Below are 23,807 nucleotides of genomic sequence, written 5' to 3' on the forward strand. Positions count from 1 at the left end.
CTTTCTCTCTCTCCTTATGGTTCTGGCTAGAGATTTATCAATTTTGCTGTCTTTTCAAAGAAACCGCTCCTGGTTTCATTGATCACTTCTGTTGCTTTTTAGTTTCTGTATCATTTGTATCTGCTCTAATTTTTATTATTTCCTTCCTTTTGCTGGTTTGGGGTCTTGTTCTTTTCCTAGCTCCTTCAGGAGTAAGGCTCAGTTGTGTATTTGAGTTTTTTCTTGCTTCTTGAGGTGGGCCTGTATTGCTATGAACTTCCCTCTTAGAACTGCTTTTGCTCTGTCCCAAAAGTTTTGGACTATCGTGTTTTCATTTTCATATGTTTCCATGTAATTTTTGATTTCCAAAGTAGGAGCGATTTCTAACACATGATGAATCTTAATATCACAGTCTTGAGCATAAAAGGCCAAACTCAGAGGAATATAGGCTGTGGGCTTTCATTTCTGTAAAGTTTAGAAACAAGCAAAATTCACAAGGAATGAATACTTAGGTGGTAAAACTCTAAGGAAAAGCAAGTATTTGTCTTTATTACTATGAAAGCAGGACAGAAGTTGGGCCTTGTCTACAGGGATATTTGTTTCACAATTTCATTAAATTGCCTCTTTGTTTTGTGTATTTTATGTTTTTCAATAAGGTAAACAGTTTTAAAAAATGGACTGATTTGTGCCTTTTTGATAGCTTATTTGTTTTTTTTTTAAAGATTTTATTTATTATTTATTTGACAGAGAAAAATCACAAGTAGGCAGAGAGGCAGGCAGAGAGAGAGAGGAGGAAGCAGGCTCCCTGCTGAGCAGAGAGCCCGATGCGGGACTCGATCCCAGGACCCTGAGATCATGACCTGAGCCGAAGGCAGCGGCTTAACCACTGAGCCACCCAGGCGCCCTTGATAGCTTATTTGTATAAGAAGATATTCTTAGGTTTCCAAAAAACTGTTTTCTCCTGGTATTTGGAAATTTTTTATTTTTTAATTTTTATTTAAAGATTTTACTTTTAAGTAATTTGTGTACCCAAGATCAAGAGTCATGTGCTTCACCGACAGAGCTAGCGGGGTGCCCCTGGGAATCTTAATGTTTGCAAACAGGTCACATTGACTGGGTCCAGATTGAGAGTAGTTTCACATAGAAACCCCTCAGAGTTCTAGCTCTGTTTGTTTTAACACAACAGAAGATACGAATCCGTATCAAAGTGGGAATTAAGTTTGGTGTCTCTCTGCCTTTCACTGTCGTCAAAGCTCTGACATAAACACCTGCATCTTCTGATGGTTTATTGTTTCTCTTATTCTCCTTATTAACAAGCAACAATGTCTTCACATCAGTTTTACTGATGCTCCTCTCTCAAAAATCTTGTGACAGAATTGGTTTTGAATATTTCTAAATAACTTTGTTCATGCAAACAAGGTAAACTACCTGAAAGGTTATGTACAATCAGAATTATAAATGAAGTTTCAAATACTTATGTAACAGAGAATTAAAAGGCCCATCCGAAAGTTAGGAGGTAAAGAAGAGTCAGCACTAAGACCTCAAGTCCGAGGCTATATCCTCGCCTGTGCTCTCCTTTCTGCCCCTCACGTCTAATGGGCGTTGGAGGTGAGGTTCGTGGAGAGGGTGTAATTACGCTGGAAGGATGGAAAACACTGAGGATGAGAAATACTGAACGAATGAGTCTGGGCAAGATCAAGCAAGGGTTCTCTGCTGCCTACAGTTCCAGAAAGAAACTGAAGAAGTGGAGGAAGAAATTAAAATATAAATATTAATGAGCCTTAAAACTAAAAAAATATATATTTTAACAAGACTTATGTGGGATGCATTTATATAACTTGAGTCTGGAGTAAGGTGCATTGGGGGCAGTGGGACCTCGACTGTGCCGGGTCGGGATTGGTCTGTACATTGTGTCCGTGTGCATAAATGTGCTCAGGAACATGTCTTGAAACTTCGAGGAATCAGCATAGGGAGAGGAATTAGGGTAATTTTGAAGGAGTATGGTCAGTTAGTTGAGTGGAAATGCATAGGTAAAAAACTCAGTGGCATTTACAAGGAGCATAAGTGATGGTAGGAAGGAAGAAGAGGGACCACACATGGGTGTAAATATCGAGTATGATCAAGCCAGGGAGTCCTGCCTGAGATTGATCTCGAGATTAAGAAAGGGATTTTTGCCTTGCTCAGAGAGAGGCGGAATTCTGTTCTCTGTAAACACTTGTAAATTTCTTGGTTTTATGTTTTGTCATTATCCCTTAAGACATGTTTCTTTACTTTCTGAATTTTTATTAGGGGTTGTGCATTCACGATGGTACCTGGAAGTCTGCAGTTTATGGTTTTGCAGATCAGAGTAATTTGAAAAAACTGCGAAATGAGTCAAATCTGAAACCTGTCCCAATTGTTGGTTCAAAATTGAAAAGAAGGTATATTAACTTAAAATCTATTCTTTTTTTATTTTAAGATTTTATTTATTTATTTGAGAGAGAATGAAAAAGCATGAGCAGGGGGAGGGGCAGTGAGAGGGGGGAGGCAGGGAGCGGGGGAGGGGCGGGCAGAAGAGAGAGGGAGGAGCGGACCCCCCACTGAGCAAGGAGCCTGACTTGGGACTTGATCCCAGGACCCTGAGATCCTGACCTGAGCCGAAGGCAGATGCCCAACCCACTAAGCCACTCAGGCACCCCAAAATCCATTCTTTAGCATATCAGGTCTAAGTAAATTGCTGTTGGTGTGGTTATTAATAAAGTCTGCCACTTAGAAAAGCCTGAGACTGTTTTGTAGTGAATACAGGATTGTCTTCCTAGCTAAATATAGTATGATTAATACATTATTCTAAGCTTAAGTACTTCATATATGATAATATATTTGCATTCTGGGAGAAAATGAATTTTATGCCTTTTTTTTTTTTTTAAAGATCTCATTTATTTATTTGACAGAGAGAGATCACAAGTAGGCAGAGAGGCAGGCAGAGAGAGAGAGAGGGAAGCAGGCTCCCTGCTGAGCAGAGAGCCCGATGCGGGACTCAATCCCAGGACCCTGAGATCATGACCTGAGCCGAAGGCAGCGGCTTAACCCACTGAGCCACCCAGGCGCCCGAATTTTATGCCTTTTTACTATCATTATCAAAATCAAACATCAGTTAATTTTGTGCTGTAAAACCACCATTTTAATAAGTGTCATGATCTAATGTAGATTATCTATTTTTTTAAAGATTTTATTTATTTGACACACAGTGAGAGAGGGAACACAAGCAGGGAGAGTGGGAGAGGCAGAAGCAGGCTTCTTGTAGAGCGGGGAGCCCCAATGCGGGACTCGATCCCAGGACCCTGGGATCATGACCTGAGCTGAAGGCAGATGCTTAATGTTTGAGCCACCCAGGCGCCCTAGATTGTCTATTAATAGCACTTTTATGTGAGAACTCTAAATTCATACTAGGGTTTGGCTGTTGAAATGAGTGTACTGTCTGGGGAGATTGATGGGGTTGCAAGCCCCTGCTGTGAGGAACTCTGCTCTGTCCCACTCATTTGTTTGGTGTAGGTGTGGGGAGCACAGGACACGTAGATAAATTGTAATTGAGAGCAGATCTGCCATCTTTGTTGTCATTACTGCCTCAAGAAAAGCTACATTTTTTATTCAGAAATTTACAGAGTTCACTGTAAGTAAAGAAAAGGCAGCATATTCTTGGGTCTGCGGGTCTGTCTTGCAGGTGGCCGATTTCTTACTGCAGAGAACTGAACAGCTACTCCATTCCCTTCTTGGGATCAGACGTGTCCGTTGTGAGGCGGACTCAGCGCTACTTGTTCGAGAATTTGGAGCAGTCACCTGTAAGTGCATATGATTTAATTTTTAATGAAGAGTGTACTGTTCATTATCATTCCCATACCTGTTTAATGTAGGATTATTATGTTTGCAAAGCAAAAAAAAGAACAGGCTAAATAATGCAGGGTTCAGTTTCTGAAAGTGTAAGAATCGGTAGGGTAAAGCATTTTGCTTTCATGGGGGAGGAGGTAGCTTTCCCCATAACTCAGGTCTGGCAGCTGCATACCTTGTTGATGAAACAGAAGAGCAGCGAATTTAGTGCAGGGAACGCTGGTGTCCTAAACACGCAACAACCCTTCCTGAGAGTTTTGGCCGCTAGGATACTCTGTTGGCGGGTGAGATGTCTGGGTTTTCCTCCTTGTGACCTCCAGCCTCTGGAGTAACATCTTTCTCCTTTTGGTCTGGGAAGTAATTGCTCCCGTTTCTGAGACTTGAAGAGGAAACTGTGTTCCTCAAAAAGTTGAAAATAGAGCTACTCTGCGACCCAGGAATCGCACTACTGGGTATTTACCCTAAAGAAGGGGCACCTCACCCCAATGTTTACAGCAGCAGTGTCCACAATAGCCGAACTATAGAAAAAGCCCAGATGTCCACTGACATATGAATAGATGTGGTATATATGTACAATGGAATACTATGCAGCCACCAAAAGAATGAAATCTTGGCATTTGCAACAACATGGATGAAACTAGAGGGTATTATGTTAAGTGAAATAATCAATCGGAGAAAGACAACTGTTATGATCTCGTATGTGGAAACAAAACAGGATCATGGGAGAAGGGAGGGGAAAAAAATGAAACAAGATGAAACCAGAGAGAGAGATACACCATAAGGGACTCTTAATCATGGGAGACAAAATGAGGGTTGCTGGAGGGAGTGTGTTGGGGGGCTGAGGTAACTTGGTGGTGGACAGTAAGGAGGGTATGTATTGTAAAGAGTCCTGAGTATTATATACGATGATGCATCGCTGACTCCTACCTCTGAAACTAATAGTATATTATATGTTAATTCATTGAATTTAAGTTAAAAAATGAAAGGAAAAAAAAAGGACCAAAGCTAAAGCATGCCACAGGGGGGAAAAGAGAGGAAACTGTATCTCAATTTAAAAGATTATTTTCTCGGGGCGCCTGGGTGGCTCAGTGGGTTAAAGCCTCTGCCTTCGGCTCAGGTCATGATCTCAGGGTCCTGGGATCGAGTCCCGCATCGGGCTCTCTGCTCAGCAGGGAGCCTGCTTCCTCCTCTCTCTCTCTGCCTGCCTCTCTGCCTACTTGTGATCTGTCTCTGTCAAATAAATAAATAAAATATTTAAAAAAAAAATAAAAAAAATATAAGATTATTTTCTCATAGAAGAGGTTGTAGTTAGAATAATGTATAATTACTACGTTTAGGTACATTGTTGTGTGCTTTTTATGTATGGATCAAGGGGACATTTGTGTTCAGGTCAGGGAAGCTAATTACCACTTATAATAATTTATTTTAAAAATGGGCTCCCAATGTCTGGTTTCTGAACAAGATTTTAGAACATAAACGGCTTTTGCTCACTGTTTATGGCCACAGAGGAAGTTGTAAGTAGCTTACATTCTTGTATTACGTTGTCTGCAGAAGTTGGGGGTAACATTCTGACTTTATGCCCTCATCTAGGTCCAGTACGCCGCCTACATGACGGTGGGAGGCATCACTTCTGTCATTAAGCTGATGTTTGCGGGACTTTTCTTTTTATTCTTTGTGAAGTTTGGCATTGGGAGGCAGCTTCTCATAAAAGTAAGTGGTATTTTTATGAAACTAGGTCTTTAGAAGTATTTTCCACAAATTTAAAAAAAAAATCACTGAAGGTTTTTAATTTTTTTTTTTTTTTTTTAGTTCCCATGGCTCTTCTCCTTTGGTTACTTTTCAAAACAAGGTCCGACGCAAAAACAGGTAACCCTTTCTTTTGTATACAGCTCTTAAGTGATTTTCTTTATTTCATTTTTACTTTTCCTCAGCACACTTACTGGAAGGTAAAACTTGGAGCACTTACTGTGCTTCAGATGTGCTTTTATGTTCTTTACATAAATTAGGTGACTCAGTCTTTTCATACACTCTTGAAGTGGGTAGGCTCTCCTCTTGACCAAAGAGGAGCCTGAGCCCAGAGGTTAAGTAACTTGCCCAAAGTCCTACAGCGAGTACTTAGCCAAGCCGGGGTGAGAACCCAGTCGTCTGATTCCAAACTTTTATTCTTCTGACGTCACAGAGATCTCAGAAATGTTTAGCCTTCCTTTTTCTCCTCCATACCTCCTCCTCCCCAGCGCTTCCCTTCCCGTTCTGCACACGCTGGTGCCTCCTCCCCCCATGCCAGTTCCTCCCTCCTTCCCCCTATGTGGTTCACAGACAGCCCACCCCCCCCACCCCCCTTCCGGTCAGGCCTGGGTCCTGAGCTCCATCTGCTCGCCCGGGCACCACCAGGAGCTGCCCTCCCTTCCCCGACAGCGAGGATGGGCGTGAGACGAATGCCTGCTTCCCCCTCTCACTGGAACTTGGAACTTGAGCACCATTTGCTGATGCTGTCGCTTTGAATTAGCGATCTCTCCATCTCCTCATGGGCTTTCCTTGCCGTCTACCCCGCCCCCTGCAGTTTCCGCTCCTGCCTCACTGGTGGGGTTGAGCACGAGGGTGGTGCGCCCAGCCGAGTCCTGCTCTCCGGCCTGTGGCTGCTGCTCTTGTCTCAGGGAAGGACTCTGGACAAGACAAATCCCGCCACCTGTGCTCTTTAAAGATCGAGCCCTTCTTGTGTGGCAGGTGTGGAGCTAAGTGCTTTACATCGCATTTAGTCCTCCCGGGGTCATATACGTGAAGGTATTAGCCGCTCCCTCCAGCTGAGGAAGTCCGCAGAGCAGGTGTTACCTGCCTGAGTTCGTGTGCTTGAGTGCGTGGACCTGAGGACCATACCGGCCTGAGCCTCACCTTTCCTGCTGACTTCCTCGTGGTGTCCCCTGCCATCCTCCCCCACCTCTCCTTGTCTGTGCACATGCCGGCCCAGAGAGGAGTCCTCGGCCCTCCTTCGCCCTGTTTTTCCCTTGGTAGAGTCGATGTTTGTCTTCATTCTGCTAAATGTTTTGAATGCTGTGGGTCCCTATTCAGTCTGATATCTCTGACATTATTGTCCTTGAAATACTCGCTCCCTTGGCTTCTGAGACCATTTCTCTTCCAGGTGCCCGCTCTCTTCCTTCCCTCCACTGTCCCCGGGCTGTCTCCGCAGTGTTCTCAGCAGACCCGCTTAGATCGGCTGCTTGTCCACCTGTTTTCTGGTCCTCTTGACCCAGATGTCCCTCGGGCACTTGAAATTGCACACATCATGAATCTGAACGTCTTTCCCTGAAACTTCTTTCTCCTCTTCGTTTTCCATCTCGATTGGTGGCGCTGTCATCTGCCCAGTCACGAATGTAGGCATCATTCGAGATTTTTCTACAAACCCATCATACGCACCTTAGCTCAGGCTCTTGTCCCTCTCTTTCTTTTTCCTCTCTTCCTGAAATTGTGGTAAAATGCACGTAACATGAAAGGTACCATCTTAGCCACTTGTGCGCATTCGGTGGTATCCGCGCGTCTCACAGTGACAGCACTCGTTCTGCATGAACTCACGTTGGTCTGCAGCAGTTGCATGACCGTGCAGGCATCCCAGCCGTCTGGCTGCAGAACTTTTCCTCTCACAGCATTGAAACTCTGTCCCCAGTAAACAATAACTCGCCTTTCTCCTCTTTCCCCAGCCTCTGGCCACCATCATTCTCCTGTCTGTGAGTGTGTCCGCTCAGACAGTATTTGTCCTTCTGTGACTGGCGTGTGTCACGGAGCATGATATCCTCAAGGTTCCATGTCGTAGCAGGTGTCAGACTTCATACCTTTTTAAGGCTAAATAGTAGTGATTCCTTTTCACACACTCATACCCACCCACCACACACGCACAGACACCCACACCTCCCATACGTACGGCCCCCATCTCCGGCCATGGATGCTTGGGTTTCTTCCCCCTTTCGGCTGTCTTGAGCGGTGCTGCTGTGAACTTGGCTGTGCAGATACACCTGCAGGATCCTCCTGTCAGTACCTTGGGGTAAAGAGATTTCCAGTGGGAAATCTCTTTGTAATTTTTTGAGGAGCCACCAGATGCTCCCACGGCTCCAGGCCGTGGGACGTGTTTTTAAGGTGCTGTCCGTCTGGAGTCCCCAGGCTAAGAACCGTCCGCGCTCACTCCTCTTCCTCAGCCTCCCCCAGCACCAGCCGGGCGTGGATTGATTTTTTGTCTGGTGCTTAACGCATGATAGGATGTTCTGGCCGATTAGTGATGTTTTCATCTATTGAAAATGTCTCCTGTGAAGTAGAGTAATAGGTTTTACCAGGTTCGGGGAGGAAGTGGTGTGTTCCTGACATAAGGCCTGTGCTTCCTTCTCAGATTGATGCCGCGTCATTTACACTGACGTTCTTTGGTCAAGGATACGGCCAAGGCTTTAGTCCCGAGAAGAACAAACCAAATATGAGAATTTGTACTCAGGTGAAAGGACCAGGTATTTCACATATGACTTAAGAATGCTACAGAGTTTTACATTGTCTTAAGGCAGAAAGCAGTATTGTGAGGTTTTTTTTCTTAAAGCTTCATTGTTTTAGAGATAAACTTGCACAAATTATTTTATTAAATGATTAAATCAATACATTAGTAATCTAATTATTTATTAAATAATTCTCCCAGAAGTTATGTGAAGTTTGTTCTGTTTTTTATCCCCATATATATATATGTATATATATAAATTATTCCATTGAAGGAAGGATTGAAATTGTTACAGTCTAATTTTATTAGTAATTCTGAGTGGCATATTTTAATATTAATAAGAAAAGGGGCTGGTTGACATTTATGCTCATACTCAAGGTTCACTTTAAAGCAGTGAAATTTTAACATAAAGCTGTGGGCCAGGTGAACACACTGACATTGTTTGTAGAATGTTTGCATCCATGTGTATTTTTCTGGAGTAGGTAAAGGCTTTTGATGGGTAGTTGAAAGGATTGGTCACCCAAAAAAGCTCAAGAACTTTTGGTGTGTGAATTTTACAGAACTCTACAGAGACAGTCCTACGTGTGAATTCTAGTATAATTGTCATTTAATTACCATCACCTCTGATAGATGAGAGGGGGTCTGTTTTGCAGTTTCGATCAAGCCAGATGGCAAAGGTACTTTGTATCTTGCCTTCTCAGATTCTCACCAGGCTTTTTAAGATAAATTCACCATATTTTTATGATTTGGCAGAATTGTAAACACTAAAGTTCCATTTGCTTTTAGACTTCTTTTAAAGCTACTTCTTAAGTTGGACTTCTGTTACTCAGTTGTTTTTCTTAAAGAAATGGAATCTTTTTCTTAAAGTGGAGCCTGTTGTGTGGATAGAGAAACAAGGAATTAGGCTCATTGGCTTCAGTTGCTTCCCAGAGGCCACGCAGGGGCTTGAGCTGTGGACCATGGCAGTTCTGGGTGCTCCTGGCCCAGCTGCTGCTGACTTCAAGTCTGTGCCTCGGTGTCCTCCCCTGTAGAATGGGGATTAAAAAAATGGGATTAATGTCATGTAATTGCTGGGAGAATTAAGTATGGTTAATAAAATTAAAGTACTGGGCGCCTGGGTGGCTCAGTGGATTAAGCTGCTGCCTTTGGCTCAGGTCATGATCTCGGGGACCTGGGATAGAGTCCCACATCGGGTTCTCTGCTCAGCAGGGAGCCTGCTTCCCTTCCTCTCTCTCTGCCTGCCTCTCTGCCTACTTGTGATCTCTTTCTGTCAAATAAATAAATAAAATCTTTAAAAAAATAAAATAATAAAATAAAATAAAATTAAAGCACTAACAGTCCTAACTTAATAACTACTGTATGAATATTATTAGTTTTAAGTGAACAGAGTTTTTGAGAAAATTCTGTATATCTAGAGTGAGCTATCAAATCAACCGTTTGATTTTTGGGTGTTGTCAAATGCATACTTCATTAACAGTTTGCTTTGATCGCCTGTCTTCTGCAGAGGCTGGCTATGTGGCCACCTCCATAGCCATGGTCCAGGCAGCCATGACTCTTCTGAATGATATCTCGGATCTTCCGAAGACGTGAGTCTGGTTTTCTTCTAATTCGAAGATGTCATTTTCATCTATGTTATATTTTAGCTTATTTTCAGTTTTCAGACATTGAGTCTGCACATAAGCATTTTCAGTACCTCTGATCCAAAGATAGGGGCAAATTAAAATTGTGAGAGGACAGTTTCTGACTGGCCTCTGAGAACAATGCAGAGATAAATAGAGAAGTTTCAGGGTTATGTAGGCTGGCTTTCCTTCCTTGTAAAAGTAGTGCAGGGCAGGAGTCAGCTACCCAGAGAAGGTTCCTGTTGTTAAATAGTCCTGTCAGGAGCCTCTTGCCAGCGCTGATGGTGCCCAGCCGGCAGTGGGAAGCCCTGATGCCAGTGGGAACTGATGCATGGCATCTTGGCGAGATGATTATCAAGTGGACTCAGTTACTAGAGTGTTTAGCTGTTACTATAAAAGTAGGCCAACTTTACAGAGTAAAGTCCAGGCTTACAGGCTTAGAAACAAATAAATGTAGCCATGACCTGAAACAATGTTCAGTGACATAAAAATGGTATAAAGTGAAGCCTAATTAAATTTTTCCAAATAATTCTACAGTTGACCCCTGCATGGTTGAAAACGCATGTGTAACGTTTAACTCCCCCAAGTTTAACGAATAGCTTACTGTTGACATAGGTATTATGTGCTATATTCTTAAAGTAAGCTAGAGAAATGAAAATGTTAAATCATAAGAAAAAATACATTTATAGTACTGTAAAGAAGTAACATATAAGTGGACCCATGCAGTTCAAATGCATGTTGTTTGAGTCAGCTGTATACCCTTTGAAAATATTTAGCACTTTATAAATATTAGTCATTAGATTTTTTTAAAAACTTCTTTTTCCTCTATGTTAAGTCTTATTTATGTTGCCTAAATTTATTTCACTCAGGTCCCTTTTCATCCTCCTGAATCTGAGGATTGCCTTTACTGACAGCAGTGGTCCCTTAGGCTGATGACCCTCAGTGTCCCCCTCAAACACTCAGCAGTCCACAGAGACAATCCCCCTGGGAGCTGAGCCCTTCTGGATGGGTTTGCTGAGGGCTACTTTCCTCCTGGCTTATAGCTCCTTTGCTCATTTGGCTGATTTCGAGAAAGGAACCCAAACTAGTGTGTATGGAATGAAGGTTTTCCAGAATGAAGGTTTTCTCTGCATGGCTTGCTGGCCAGGCCTCCAGCGAATCTCACCGCCCCCCCCCCAGGAGAGGGCTAGAGCTTGCTTTGTGCGGGGATTGACCTTGTTCTCGTTTTACAGGGGTGGGGTCTTCACTCCCGGAGCAGCCTTCTCCAGAACAAAGCTGATTGACAGACTCAACCAGCGCGGCATTGAATTTAGTGTCATCAGCAGCTCTGAAGTCTAAACCGTTGAAGAATTACCTGAAGGCATAAAGTGCATGAATTAACGGCCTTTTTTAATTTGAAATTTGAAATTCTTCTCTATCCTGTCTGACTGTATGTGAAAAAGATTTGTCACATCTAAAATACGTACACATTAAAAAGCAGGAAATTGTACTAGCTTCCCTAAATTTCAAATCTTAGCTGATTTTGTGGTTTTATTGCTTCTGAGAGAGAAGTAATCTTTGAATTTTTCATTGAAGAATTCATGGTCAGTTTTTAAACATGAGCTGGCGGATCAGAGGCGGGGGTGGGCGTCTCCCTCTGTGCTGCTGACAAGTCCTGGATGAGGCGGTCAGGCCGATGGTCACAGGGGGCAGGGAGAGCCACTCCCTTCTGCTATGACGCTGAATGGGACCTCACCTACGGAGTTTCTCTATATACTCTTTGGCCCTTTGCCAAATGAAACTGTTTTTTGCTATTTTAGCCTACTTTTTCACCCATCGACACTGACTTTTTGACTCTTACCTAAGTTGAATAATAAACAGTTGTCACTGGAACAGTGGCTTTGTGTTTGGACCTGTGTAGGTATTTGAGTTGGGCTCTGACCTGGGTACTGCTAGTAATTGGGCCTGTTGTTTCTTTTCTACAGTTCTGTACCTGTGATTGGTTTTAAAGATCTAGCTGGCCAGTTTCTGTGGATTTGCACTGCCTGACCGGAACTGTTCTCTCATTTATTATTTGTATTTTTTTTTTTTTCCAAGATTTTATTTACTTATTTGACAGAGATCACAAGTAGGCAGAGAGGTAGGAGGCGGGGGGAAGCAGGTTCCCTGCTGAGCAGAGAGCCCAATGTGGGGCTCGAGGCCAGGACCCCGGGATCATGACCTGAGCTGAAGGCAGAGGCTTAACCCACTGAGCCACTGAGGCACCCCTATTGTATTTTAACTAGGTTTTCCACTGAAGCCCTAAAATAAGGCAAAGGAATTTCCTTTTTGTAATAAGCATATAATAAACACATACATTGTCTTCTGTGCTATTCATGACATAAAGAGGACAGCCACTGCCTTTATGAAATTTCTACTCTTCAGAGAGAAGCACGACATGGACAGGAACCTGATTCGTGTGGAGGGACCCTTCTGAGCGGGGCCCTAGCTTGAAGAGGGCCCATCCTATTCCCGGCCTGGTTGGGAATTAGTTTCAGCTGTGGCCTCATTGGTGGGCCCTTAGGAAAGGTCTTATCCTCTCTAAAATCAGGGAGGTGTGCAGGAGCAGCAGATCTCACGACGAGCCACAGGGCGGAATCCTAATACACCAGTGGGTTCCGTGGAGGTCTGCAGGTTGGAGCTGAGGCCTGGATGGTTTAGAGGTGCATTTGGGGGTTAGTGGATATGGCCACAGACCGCATCATGTTCTTTGCAGCTTGGCAGTGTGTGCCGAGTGGCTCTAAGGTGGACACTGGCGTGTATACATCTGTGTACAAGCGTGTCTCGTCTAGACGTTCCTTGTAACCCACAAGCCTCCTCTAGCTGCTCCTTTGCCGAAAGTACACATCCTTTCTGCAGTTATTTCTGCAAATTGTTAGAAAACTTTGAGGCTCAGTCTAAGGGGTAGAAGCCTTTCCTGGTTCCTGGGGCCTCCCTGCTGGCCTGCCTCGCCGACAGGCTCCTGAGGACACCATGAGGCCTCACAGACCCCAGGCCCCTCCGCTGTCCCCACATGGAGCTCCACACTCGGGCTGCAAGCTTGCAGGTTGTTTTTTAGTTGATGTGTGTACTAGTCCCGCACCTGAGCTGCAGGAAAAACCCAAGCCTCCCTGATACAGCCTTTGGGCCCCATCCTTAAGCAGAAATCACCAGATTCCCTGCCTTCCTAGCTAGCCTGTCCTGCCAGTGGAGTTCCGGTGACCTCCTGTATATCCCCTAACATCACACTTCAGGGCAAAGACTTGGCCTGTTGCCCCTGTTTCCTCCATCCTGGTTTCTTGCGGGAATCAGCCGTCCCCCCATCCCCCCCCATTCTGCTGCACGAATGCCCTCTCCAGAGGCAGCCCCCGCCCCCCTCCCCGAGTCCTGGGGAGGCCTGATTCGTTTATCCGTTCATGCCTCAACCTGGAGACAACTGAGCCAAACTCCTGGAAACCTAAAGAAGGACGGGAGCTGCCACGTGGTGGCTCGCGGGGCCTTGCTGTGAGTACAACAGCCGTCCGGGTCAGGGCTCTCTGCAGCCTTTCCCAGAGCCGCCTGTGCCCGGTGACCCTCTGTGGGGCTGGCAGGCAGCTCCATGTGGAGCCAAGACTGACTGATCCCCTGCAGATCTCGCTCTCTGCCTCGGCCCCTGCCCCACCACCACCCTGCCCCACCACCACCCTGCCCCACCCCGGGCCCCATGGCGCGAGCTGCCCAGCTGCTGGCCTGAGGGATGTTTCGCAGATCGACTCAACGAGGCCGAGTTAGAGCCGGAGCAAGGCTGCAAAGTGAGGGTTTGAAACCACTGTTTGTATCCAGGTCTGACAGCAAGAAATTGATCAAAATAGCTTTATTTGAATTTTCAAGCTGTTTACTATAAAGGTATCAATGCTTCAGTGTGCCAGGCCCTGTTCTGAGTGCTTTATAGTCTTTAATATAATTCTAAAGATTTTATTTATTTGCTTGAGAGAGAGAGAGAGAGAGAGAGAGGGTATCAGCAGAGGGAGGGGCAGAGAGAGAAGCAGCCCCCTCCCCCAGCAGGGAGCCAGACCCAGGGCTCCATCCCACGACCCTGGGATCATGACTGGAGCTGAATGCAGACACCTGACCAACGGAGCCCCCCAGGCGCCCCTGTATTTGTCATTCTCGTTAGCCACCCGCAGTCACTACTGTTGTCGTTCGTTGTCTATATTAGGGAATGGGAGGCTTATCGAGGGGAAGGCACTTGCCTCCAGCTGCAGTGGGGAAGTGACTGATTGAACAGGATTCAGCTGGAGACAGGCCCGTTCCCAGCTCACCTTCACCCTGGGTTCGTTTTTACAGGGTTTGGAATCAAACTGAAGGCCGGAAACTGTCTGAGAAATGGGTTGGGTATGTTGAGTGCCCAGCTCAGCAGAGGGCCAAGTTCATCAAGCTCCCAGGCCGCCCCAGCGAGCGGCAGGCGCAGCGCAGGTGCTCTGGGTCAGCGGCCCACGCTAGCCGGGGTGCAGCAAGCCGGCTCTCTTCTCTCTCACTATGCGAGCAACATCGCTTTTCAGTCTCCACAAGCTGGATTCCAGCAGCTCCCCGAAGTCCTTTAGCCTTTGCGACTGTTGGTGCACAAACGGTCGGAGCAATCCATCGTCATCCTGAAAATAAAGGGGAAAAAAAGGACAGTAGCCTCACGTGACGAGAGTGAAAATGCGTGTGGACTGAGTGGGGTCCCAGGACGTTCTCCCAGCGCGGCGGCTGAGAGCTGCTGGCAGACGCGCATGTCACCCAGGAGCACCCTGTCCCCAGGAAGGTGCTGCGAACGGGGAGCCGCGCTGAGCTGACGCCGCTTTCTCGGGTTGGAAGGATCTGTGTTCCTCCAGTACTGGTCGGCCAAGGACTGTGCGGAGCTGGCGGTTCTCCCGTGGGCGGGGGAAGCTGGGCTGCCGAGTCCCCCACCCCAGGTAAGCAGGTGCCGGAGAAGAGGCTGCAGGGGTGCGGGTGGGCTGGAGGGGGACGGTGCTGAGACGCGCGCGGGCACCCAGGCCGTCCCTGAGCGTCTTCTCGGTTTCTGCCTCCAGGATCACTCGTGAAATGGCTGCTAGGTACCTTGGCCATTTTCTCCGGTGTGTTTTCTGACCACAACTTTCTCTTGAAGGACAATGTTTATATATTCGCAGTGAGAAGTAATACAAACAGGCTGTGGCTTCTTTTTAGCTTTTCACCTAAAAGCTTTTCTTTCTTTTCTATTATGAGATAAACACACAAATGAGTACCTGTAATGTGTTAGAGTGAATACACCTGCCCCAGAAAGCACCTGCCTCTCGAGCCCCCCGCCCCAGGCATAACCACTAGCCTGTTGACTTTAAGCATTAACTTGCCGCCTGGAATGCAGCCCTCAACAGTCTATTTTGCCTGTTTCTTGACCATTTATGCGATCCTACTGGGTGTTGCCTTTTGTGATTTACGGGTCAGTTCGGTCCGGGCTGAGATGCCCCGTGTGGCTGGGGGGCTGGAGTTTGTTTTCCCAGCAGGATGGTGTTCCTCGGTGAGGAGGGCGTGCACTGGGATGTTTCCAGTTTGGGGCTCCTTCTCGGGTGGAAGGCAGATGGTATGAACAGCCAGTGTGTGTAGGCCCGGGTTTCTCTAGGGTTTTCCAGCCACTTCCTCACTGAACCACAGAATAGGAAATGATTTGTGTGACTGTTTCCTCAATTCTCTCAAGAATGGTGTATATAATGAGTACTGTTCTGGACACGTAGGAGAGAAGTGAATTCATTCCGTAAGTTGAATGTCTTGCGAGATGGTTCTCAAACTTCAAGACCGAGCCACCTGGAGGGCTGGTTAAAGCGCAGACCCCAGAGCTGCACCCCAGGGGTCTGGTTCAGGAGAGCTGGCAGGGCCCTCGGTTTGTATTTCTAAGACCCCTGATGATTCTGGAGCTGCTGGGATGGGACCACACTTCAAGAACCTCTGCTTCAGGGCACCAGGGCTGAATCCTCTGCAGGACCAGTGAACTCCCTGGAGGACAGTGGCAGGTTTCTGGGGACGGTGTAGCTTCAACTTTTTTAGGGTAAATGGCAAAAAAATGCTTTAAGTGGCCATTCCGATTTCCATTCTTTCCAGACGGTCGCCACAACTCGGGCTTTTGAGATTTTAAAATTTTGCCCGTACAGTTGGGTTTATGGTACGGTTTCATTGTGGTTTCAGGTAGTGTTTCCCAAACCTCTAATGACATTAAGCACTTTTTTGTATATTTATTAACTTTTTTGGTTCTTTTGTGAAGTTCCTGTTTAGGTTTTTTTTTTTTTTTTTTTTTTTTTTTTTTTTTTTAAGATTTTATTTATTAATTTGACAGAGAGAAATTACAAGTAGATGGAGAGGCAGGCAGAGAGAGAGAGATAGGGAAGCAGGCTCCCTGCTGAGCAGAGAGCCCGACGCGGGACTCGATCCCAGGACCCTGAGATCATGACCTGAGCCGAAGGCAGCGGCTTAACCCACTGAGCCACCCAGGCGCCCCCCTGTTTAGGTTTTTTGACCACTTTTTTTTTTCCCCCTGCTGGGCTGTTTATCCTTTTGATATGTAGTTCCTGACTCTGGATATTAGTTCGCTATAGGTTAAATGTGTTATAAATAACCCTTCCGAACTTCTTTTGGCTTTGTTTGGGTATCTGGGCCCAAGTTTACCATATTAATGTCGGTGCGTCCATCACTGTTTGTCCTGTCATGTCCCACCATGAGCTCATGGTTGTGTCCAGGCTCTTACCGTCCATGATTGGGTCCTCAGTTGTCACCGGTAAGACTCCGGTTTCGTTTTTCCTTGTAGGTATTCTTAATTCTAGCACCGTTTGTTGAAAAATCCATCCTCTCCACGACCACTGCGTCTCATCCGTCATCTCTCAAGTCCCCAGTCCTGAGTGAATCTGTTTCTGGGTCTTCTGTCCTTCTCCTCTGGTCACCTTATCTGATTGGGACCGAGATGTTACCATGTGTTACAGTAGCATTAAAACAGACCTTGGTGTCAGGTGGGGCCAGTCTTCCTACGATGTTTTGGGGTCTTGGTCTTGGCTATTCTTCACTTTTTTTGATTCCATCTAAATGACAGAATCATCATGTCAGACCCCATTACATTTGATTGGGATTACATGGACTCTCAGGGAGCTGTGACAGATTTACAAGAACAAATCAGCCCAACCATGCAGACACAGCATGTTTCGTCCTTTATTTACATCTTTAACGTCTCTCAAGTGAGTTTCAAAATGCTCTCCATGGAAGTCTATAGTTTTGTGTTAGTTGTAAGCCTGAGTACTTTATATATCTGATACAGTTATAAATGGCATCTTCTATACAAGGTAGTTCTGTTTGATGCTGTTACATTCAAATGCAGTTAATTTTTAAATATTGATTTTCTTTCCAGCAACTTTGTAATTCCAATAGTTAATTTCTAGAGTCTTCTGGATTTTTAATTTACAGAAACATGTCATCTGGGAATAAAAACAGAGGCAGCCTGGGGTAATAGGAAGGATATAGACTGTGGAGTGGCTCTGGCTGGGTTTGGAGGTTGGGCCTGCTACTTAGCTAGTTGTGTATCTTCACACAAGTTACTTAACCCTTCTTGTGCCTTAGGGCCCTGAACTGTAAAATAAGGCTAATCCTGGTTCCTACTGCAAGGGGTTGTTGTAGAATTGAGTTAGTAACTCTAAAGCACTTAGTAAATACTGTAGAAATATGTGCTATTGTTCCTATAATTTTGTTTCCCCCTTTTCAATCTTTCTACCTTGTATTTCTTGCTTTGTGGTGCTGGCAAGAGCCTCAAGTCCAGTGGGAAACAGATACTTCTGATTGGTGGCATTTCAGACTTCTTCCTAATGCAACACAGAGAACATTCAGGATTTGCCACTCTGCCTCATGCTTGCTCTGTGTTTAAGATGGCCTTTATAAAATTCAGGAATGCACATTTTATTCCTAATATGCTAAGACTTTTTTACCATGATAAGATGCTGAATTTTATCACAGGCTTTTTCTGAATCTATTGAAGTAGTCATGGTTTTTCTGCCACAGTATCTTACTTGGTTTATAACAATAGCCCCATTTGCATTTCGGGAATGCTTTGCTAATCACAAAGTCAAAGAATGCCCGGATGTCCCACGATGTCCCATGATGGCTGCCCAGGGGAGCCGTGGCCACTCCGTTCAGGTGTCCACCTCCCTCCCCTCCCCCCTCCTCCCCAAGCTCAGGCAGTGCAGTTCCCTCAAATGCCTGAATTTAATGGAGAAAGTCTCCTTCTGCTCCCGGGCTTCTGGTTACTTACGGGAGGTTTATAATGTTTCAGTCTGAGAAACTGTCCTCTCGCCGCGTTCATGCTTTGGTAGAAGACCTTCAGGGCCATGGCCAGCTCCCTGTCCGAGCCGGCTCGCTGGGCAGACACGTGAGGACTGTCCCCGGCTGCGGGCAGCTGTGCTGGCATTGGAGGGACCTTCAGGGTATCTGATGGCTTACGTGCTGAGATAGTGAGAAAAGACAGTATTTGTTTAATCGTCTGTTCCTCCAAGTGCCTGCACTTGTGTTTTGACGGCATTCCCCAGCAGCAGTTACCCAGCATCGCTGAGACCCTCCAAAGAGACCTTATCCGGCAGAAGTGGGGGGAAGTTCTGCATTTTTTAATGAAATAAGATCTAGTTCAACTCATTAAAGAGTAAATTTCTTAGAGGAGCACCTGGTGGCTCGGTAAGTTAAGCCTCTGCCTTCAGCTTAGGTCATGATCTCAGGGTCGTGGGATCGAGTCCCACATCAGGCTCCCTGCTGGGCGAGGAGTCTGCTTCTCCCCTGCCTCTGCCTGCTGCTCTGCCTACTTGTGCTCTCTCCCTCTCTCTCTGACAAATAAACACATACAATCTTTTTTTTTTTTTTTAAGTGAATTTCTTAGAAATACAAACACACCTCTCAGATGTAGAAGTTTAAAAAGTAAACAGCCAAGCTTTGCGCAGTGGCAGTATCGTAGCCAATGAGGTTTATCCGAGGCGCGATTATTGCTAATTGAAAACTTTTCCCAATACCCCGCCGTGACGACTTGAAATATAGTCGGCATTGGCAATTTTTGACAGTCTCTACGGAGACTGATTAAAAAAAAAAAAAAAAAAAAAAAAGTAAACAGCCAGGACTTGGGTCGTCTCTTACCTGGTTTGGCAGAAGCAACTTTCTCGAGTGAGTGTTTGAGCAGCACATTTTCCTCTCTCAAGGCTCTGTTGACGTTTCTGAGCAGTTCCGTCTCCTGTTCTAACTTGAGCAACTTCATATAAAGTTCTGATATCTGATTTGAGGTGGTCTACAAAAAACATGTCCATTTAGCCTTTGGCTGGCTTGTTTGCATATCTTTTAGGACTGCCAATTATACTATCAGGACACAACTAGTTGGTGGTGGGGGGTGGTAGAAAGCAGGGTTTAAGACCCTCAACCACAGGAGGAAATCAAGAAAACACTTGTTAAGTGGAAGGAACTCTGCTGATCCCTCAACAGCTGTCCCCTGGGATTTCTTTGTCATCTGCTTTGTCTACCTGAATGCCACCTGAATGTGCCCACCTGGCTTGTATCCATCACTGTGGAAATTTTCTTGGTGTCCACCATGATGTGGCCTTCACTTGTGACCATGACATCTGGCTGAGAGGAGCTCAGTTGGGCACAGCCTTCTGAAATGTGGGAAAGATACCGTCCAGGAAAGAAACTCCCCCTCTCGGTCCCCAGTGTCACGTGAAGAGATTTAAACTGTATAACCAGTGAACCTGAGCCTAGGGACCTAGGAGAAGATGGCTCTTGGCTATTAAGACCCTGACTCCCGCCCTCTCCCTCCGTCCCTCAGTAGCCCCAGAAAGACGTGGTGGCTGATGGAAGGATGCATCGCGCCGAAGAGGAAGTAAGCGGGGTACCTTGCAGACCCCATAACTCAACAACGAGAGCGTTTGTTTGTAAATAGTTCAGAAACTCCTGAGATGCATTTAAGGCTGTAAATTGGACAGTTTCTTCTATTTGAGGATTCACAGTTTTCCATACAGGCTTGGTATAGAAAGTGCTTGAAAGATCATAAATTCTATACCTGAAAGAACAGAAAACACCATTTAAAACCAGAAGGAACACATTTCTAAAGAAAAGGATCACATGAGCTGAAGAGCGATGGTCTGGATCGGTCAGTCGATCCAAGATGACCAGCAACTGCCCGTCACGAGTGTCGCCCCCAACGTCTCAGCTACTTATCATGGGAAGCACCGCTACATGGAGGGTATTACGTGTCTAACAAAAAGGAAATGGATAAACACTTCGATAAATACTTTCTACTTATAAAAATGTTCATTTTCCATGTGAGGTGGTGGTTGGGTTTTTGTCCTTCAAAACTTCCCTTGATCACTTAAAATCCTTTCAGCCTAATTAAGCCTATCTGGTGTTTCTGCCATATTGCGATACAGTCCTTCTGTTTCCAACTCAAAAAAACAAAAATAAAAGCAAAGCAAAACAAAAAACAAACCCAAACTATCCCATATAGATAAAACAGCTTCACTGGATATTCTTTCAGACAAAAATCTATGAGTCCTGCTTCAATCACTCTTCTCAGCACACGTGGCTTACTGTCCAACAACCTTGAAGGAAATGGAACTTCCACTAAACAGATGAGGAAATACTCATGTTGGGGCTGGGCAAGGAGAAACTGAAGAAAATTTCATGGTACACTCGTATTTGACCCCTGAGGCAAGACTCCCTCCCACCAGGGCCCACGAGTGGGTAGTGTGTGCGCATGGCTCCGCGGGGCAGGCCGGTACCCTATCTGGACACCCCGCTCGGCGCGCTCCTTGAGCCACTTGATGCCGAGACATCGCACGAGGCCAATCTGGAAGTCCATCCTCTTGCCCAGCAGCTCCAAAGGGTCCATAACCACATCCTCGTCACCACATGCTCTGCAAATAGAGGAGAACATGGACCATGGGTTAGCCGGGGCCCAACCTGTTAGGATTGTGTGGTCAAAGGGGACAATTGAGACTCCTCAAGAGATGGCCCGTGTCTCTGAAGAAAAGACAGGGGATGTTACCAGCTGTGGAATTCGTTCATTCAATAGACACTCAAGGAGTTCACAGCCTTCTTGAGGAGGAGACAGCAATGTATCCACTTCATGCAATAAATGCGCTAACCCTGGAGACCTAGGTAGGTTCCCACTGGGAGAAAGGGGCTGCTACCCAGGGAAAGCCGTCCGGCCACCCAAAGGCAGCCTCTCGAGGTGCCACTTTCCTTGGTGGACGCTTCACAGACCAGAGCCAACTCCAGGCCTACAAGTTTGCAAATTTGGACTTTCCAACAGGGGCCATTTCTCCCACCAAACTCACAAAGACTAAAGCCTAGAAACTAGAATCCTGCTTTATTAACTTGCCGTGAGAGCAACCCAGCAGCCCAGAACCAACCAGCAAACCAGTAGCCCGAGGTAGCCCAGAGACCAGAAAGTGTCATAGAGTCGCAAGAAAGACAATCGATGGTCAGCTCGGTCCCCGGGTCACAGGACCTTGCAGCCTCTCACCCCCTTTCTGAGCCTGTTGCCTCTTCAGAAAGACAAAAAGGCTGCCATGGGTACCCAAGGGGACCGAGCCCTCAGACCAGAGCCCCTGACTGCCGGCCTCTTCTCTTAGGATTGCTAAGAGACTTGGGCTTTTGTGAAAACTGCCTGAACTGCCTCTGGCCTGAAGAGAGAAAGAGAGGAGGCTCCCCAGAGGGAGGCGGAGAGACAATACAGCAGAGTTAAAGCAAAGCCCATCCCCACAGAAGGTCGAATAACCACCCGGAATGAGGCCAGGCTGGGGAACAAAGGCACCTCAGTGTCCACCTTGAGAAAAGAAACAAAAAAATGATTGGATCCTATGCCCTGGATGGAGAAGGGATGAGCTGGAAAACCAGCTCATCCCTTCCGGCTCTAGGGCCTCCTCACTGGGCTCTGGAAAATTCCAGGTCAGCCAATTTGACCGCCATGGCAAAAATCCAATTAGCTTTGGCTTGGCCAAGTTGTGGCTGCGTGAGCTCCTCGGGACACCGAGCTGACCACCTCCCGGGAGAGCTCAGGCATGCTGTGAGCCCTCTGCTGGGCACACCCAGGACCAGGGAAGAGGGAGACACCCACTGTCCCCCCGGGGAGCAGGGCGTCACGTGGACGTGCAGCACGGCCTCCTCCGTCCCGTCGCAGTTGAGGAAGTCCACCTGCTCCTCGAGCCTCATGCAGTAGGCGAGGGGCTGGAGCCACACGTGAGCCGAGCCCAGGTGCACGGCCTCGACGGGGTCCCAGAAAGGGTCATCTTCCCGAGCCACGTGGCTGGCTTCCCCCTCCAGGAAGCGCTGGTAAAGTTCCTCCATTAGGAATTTCCTATTGATAAACTTGGCTTTCGACCAGATCCACACCTGGAAACACACGGATGAGTCAAGGGTGTCTGACTTCACCTCCCTCATGTGGCCTGCGCTTGGGGTACCCAGGACCATACCACGCTCTCCACACACTTTGTCCACATTCACTCCTGACCCGTCAGTTCAGCATCCTCGAGTTGCTGGAACTGAACAACTCCAAGGAGATGACGAAGAGTGGAGGCGACAGGCCCTCCCAGGAGGAATGGAGGTTTGAGGCTCGTGGTTCGCGGAAGAATGGCCCTCCAGGATGTCCGCGTCCCAGTCTCGGCAACCTGCCCGTGTGTTACCTCGTCTGGCAAAGGGAAGTCGATGCAGGGGGAGTCAAGATTACTTATCAGCTGACCTTCAAGTTGGGAGATTCGCTTGGGTTATCCACGTGGGCCCCGTGTAATCACATGGACCTTAAATGTAGAAGGAGGAGGCAGAAGAGGAGTTGGAGAGACCGTGGCCGGAGCTGGGTCAGGGAGATGCCACGTGGCTGACTTTGGAAATGGAGCATGATGGCCATGAGCCTGGGAAAGGAGGGGCCTCTAGAAGCTTGAAGAAGGAAGGAAACATTGTCCTCAAGCCTCCAGAAAGCAAAATAGCTCTGCCAGTGCCTTGGTTTTCATGCAGGGGGGCCTGGGCTGGGCATCTGGGCTACAGAATAATAAGGTGATAAAAGTGTGAGCTCACGCCCCTGAGAGAGACTGCCACTGTCTGTCTCCTCACTGGGTGAGGGACACGGCTGCTGAGAGGACAGAAGCCTAAGATGCAGAGCGGGGAGAGGGCATGCAAGTGAGATGGAATGTTCTGGACCATAAACGTCCCATCAGAAGTGGTTACCGGGTAAACCGAGCAACCCCTTGTCTGAGCAACTTGGAAACAACTCAACAGACACATCGTTCTCTGAGTGTAAGGTGTCTTCAAAAGAAAGAACATCTTCCGGACCCTAAAAGACTTCTTTCTTTTCTTGTCTGCCTCCAGTGCAGTGAGGAACAGCCCCGCCCTCTGAGCGTCAGCGAAGCTCTGCAGGACTAGAGGGGGTGACCGTGGACACAGACACCCTGGCTGGAAGCTTTTGCCTGGGAGCTCCTGAAAAGTGAGTGCAGCTGGCCTTTCCAGTGGAGACTTCCCTCTCCCCCCATGGCCCTGGCTGGCCCCTGTGTTGGACCCCCGAGAGCTGCACTGGGGGTGTGCGAGGGGCCGACGTCCAGCCTGCAGTTCTGGACTGAGTGTTAGGTCCCCCCACATCCGTACATTGAAACCCAAACCCGGGTGTGATGGGATGAGGAAGCAGAGCCTGGGGGAGGCGACTGGCCCAGGAGGGTGGGCCCCTCACGAATGGAATCAGCGCCTGATGAAGCAGGCCCCAGAGCCCTCCCAGGCCCAGAATGCCACGTGAGGACCCAGCGAGAAGTTGTCTGCTCTGGCCCATGGAGCCATCCTTCACCAGATACCAGATCCACCCGTGCCACGATCTCGGGCTTCCAGCCTCCAGAGCT

At 46.9% G+C, this 23,807-nt stretch overlaps 2 protein-coding genes and 1 non-coding gene across 3 annotated transcripts in view; 2 read left to right on the forward strand and 1 right to left on the reverse strand.

Moving 5' to 3' along the window:
* The window catches only part of SCCPDH (saccharopine dehydrogenase (putative)), a 32,765-nt gene extending 20,966 nt beyond the window's left edge, over positions 1 to 11,799 (forward strand). The window contains exons 6-12 of the mRNA XM_059145899.1: positions 2,269 to 2,399; positions 3,680 to 3,797; positions 5,434 to 5,553; positions 5,653 to 5,709; positions 8,216 to 8,327; positions 9,813 to 9,894; positions 11,160 to 11,799. Coding sequence (XP_059001882.1) covers positions 2,269 to 2,399; positions 3,680 to 3,797; positions 5,434 to 5,553; positions 5,653 to 5,709; positions 8,216 to 8,327; positions 9,813 to 9,894; positions 11,160 to 11,265 — 726 coding nt within the window. The 3' untranslated portion in view covers positions 11,266 to 11,799. The remainder of the gene's footprint in view (positions 1 to 2,268; positions 2,400 to 3,679; positions 3,798 to 5,433; positions 5,554 to 5,652; positions 5,710 to 8,215; positions 8,328 to 9,812; positions 9,895 to 11,159) is intronic.
* A 1,977-nt stretch (positions 11,800 to 13,776) lies between these two features.
* Positions 13,777 to 23,807, reverse strand: part of LOC131815279 (kinesin-like protein KIF28P) — a 60,914-nt gene continuing 50,883 nt past the window's right edge. Inside the window, exons 16-22 of the mRNA XM_059147011.1 lie at positions 22,046 to 22,320; positions 20,706 to 20,840; positions 19,821 to 19,987; positions 19,477 to 19,583; positions 19,075 to 19,222; positions 18,209 to 18,399; positions 13,777 to 14,555 (exon numbers count right to left, since the gene is read on the reverse strand). Coding sequence (XP_059002994.1) covers positions 14,403 to 14,555; positions 18,209 to 18,399; positions 19,075 to 19,222; positions 19,477 to 19,583; positions 19,821 to 19,987; positions 20,706 to 20,840; positions 22,046 to 22,320 — 1,176 coding nt within the window. The 3' untranslated portion in view covers positions 13,777 to 14,402. The remainder of the gene's footprint in view (positions 14,556 to 18,208; positions 18,400 to 19,074; positions 19,223 to 19,476; positions 19,584 to 19,820; positions 19,988 to 20,705; positions 20,841 to 22,045; positions 22,321 to 23,807) is intronic.
* Positions 18,873 to 19,013, forward strand: LOC131815432 (U4 spliceosomal RNA). The gene has a single exon (XR_009347741.1). It is a non-coding gene; the product is annotated as a U4 spliceosomal RNA (small nuclear RNA).

This window comes from Mustela lutreola, chromosome 14, assembly GCF_030435805.1.
Source record: "Mustela lutreola isolate mMusLut2 chromosome 14, mMusLut2.pri, whole genome shotgun sequence".
In the NCBI taxonomy this organism is placed as follows: domain Eukaryota; kingdom Metazoa; phylum Chordata; class Mammalia; order Carnivora; family Mustelidae; genus Mustela; species Mustela lutreola.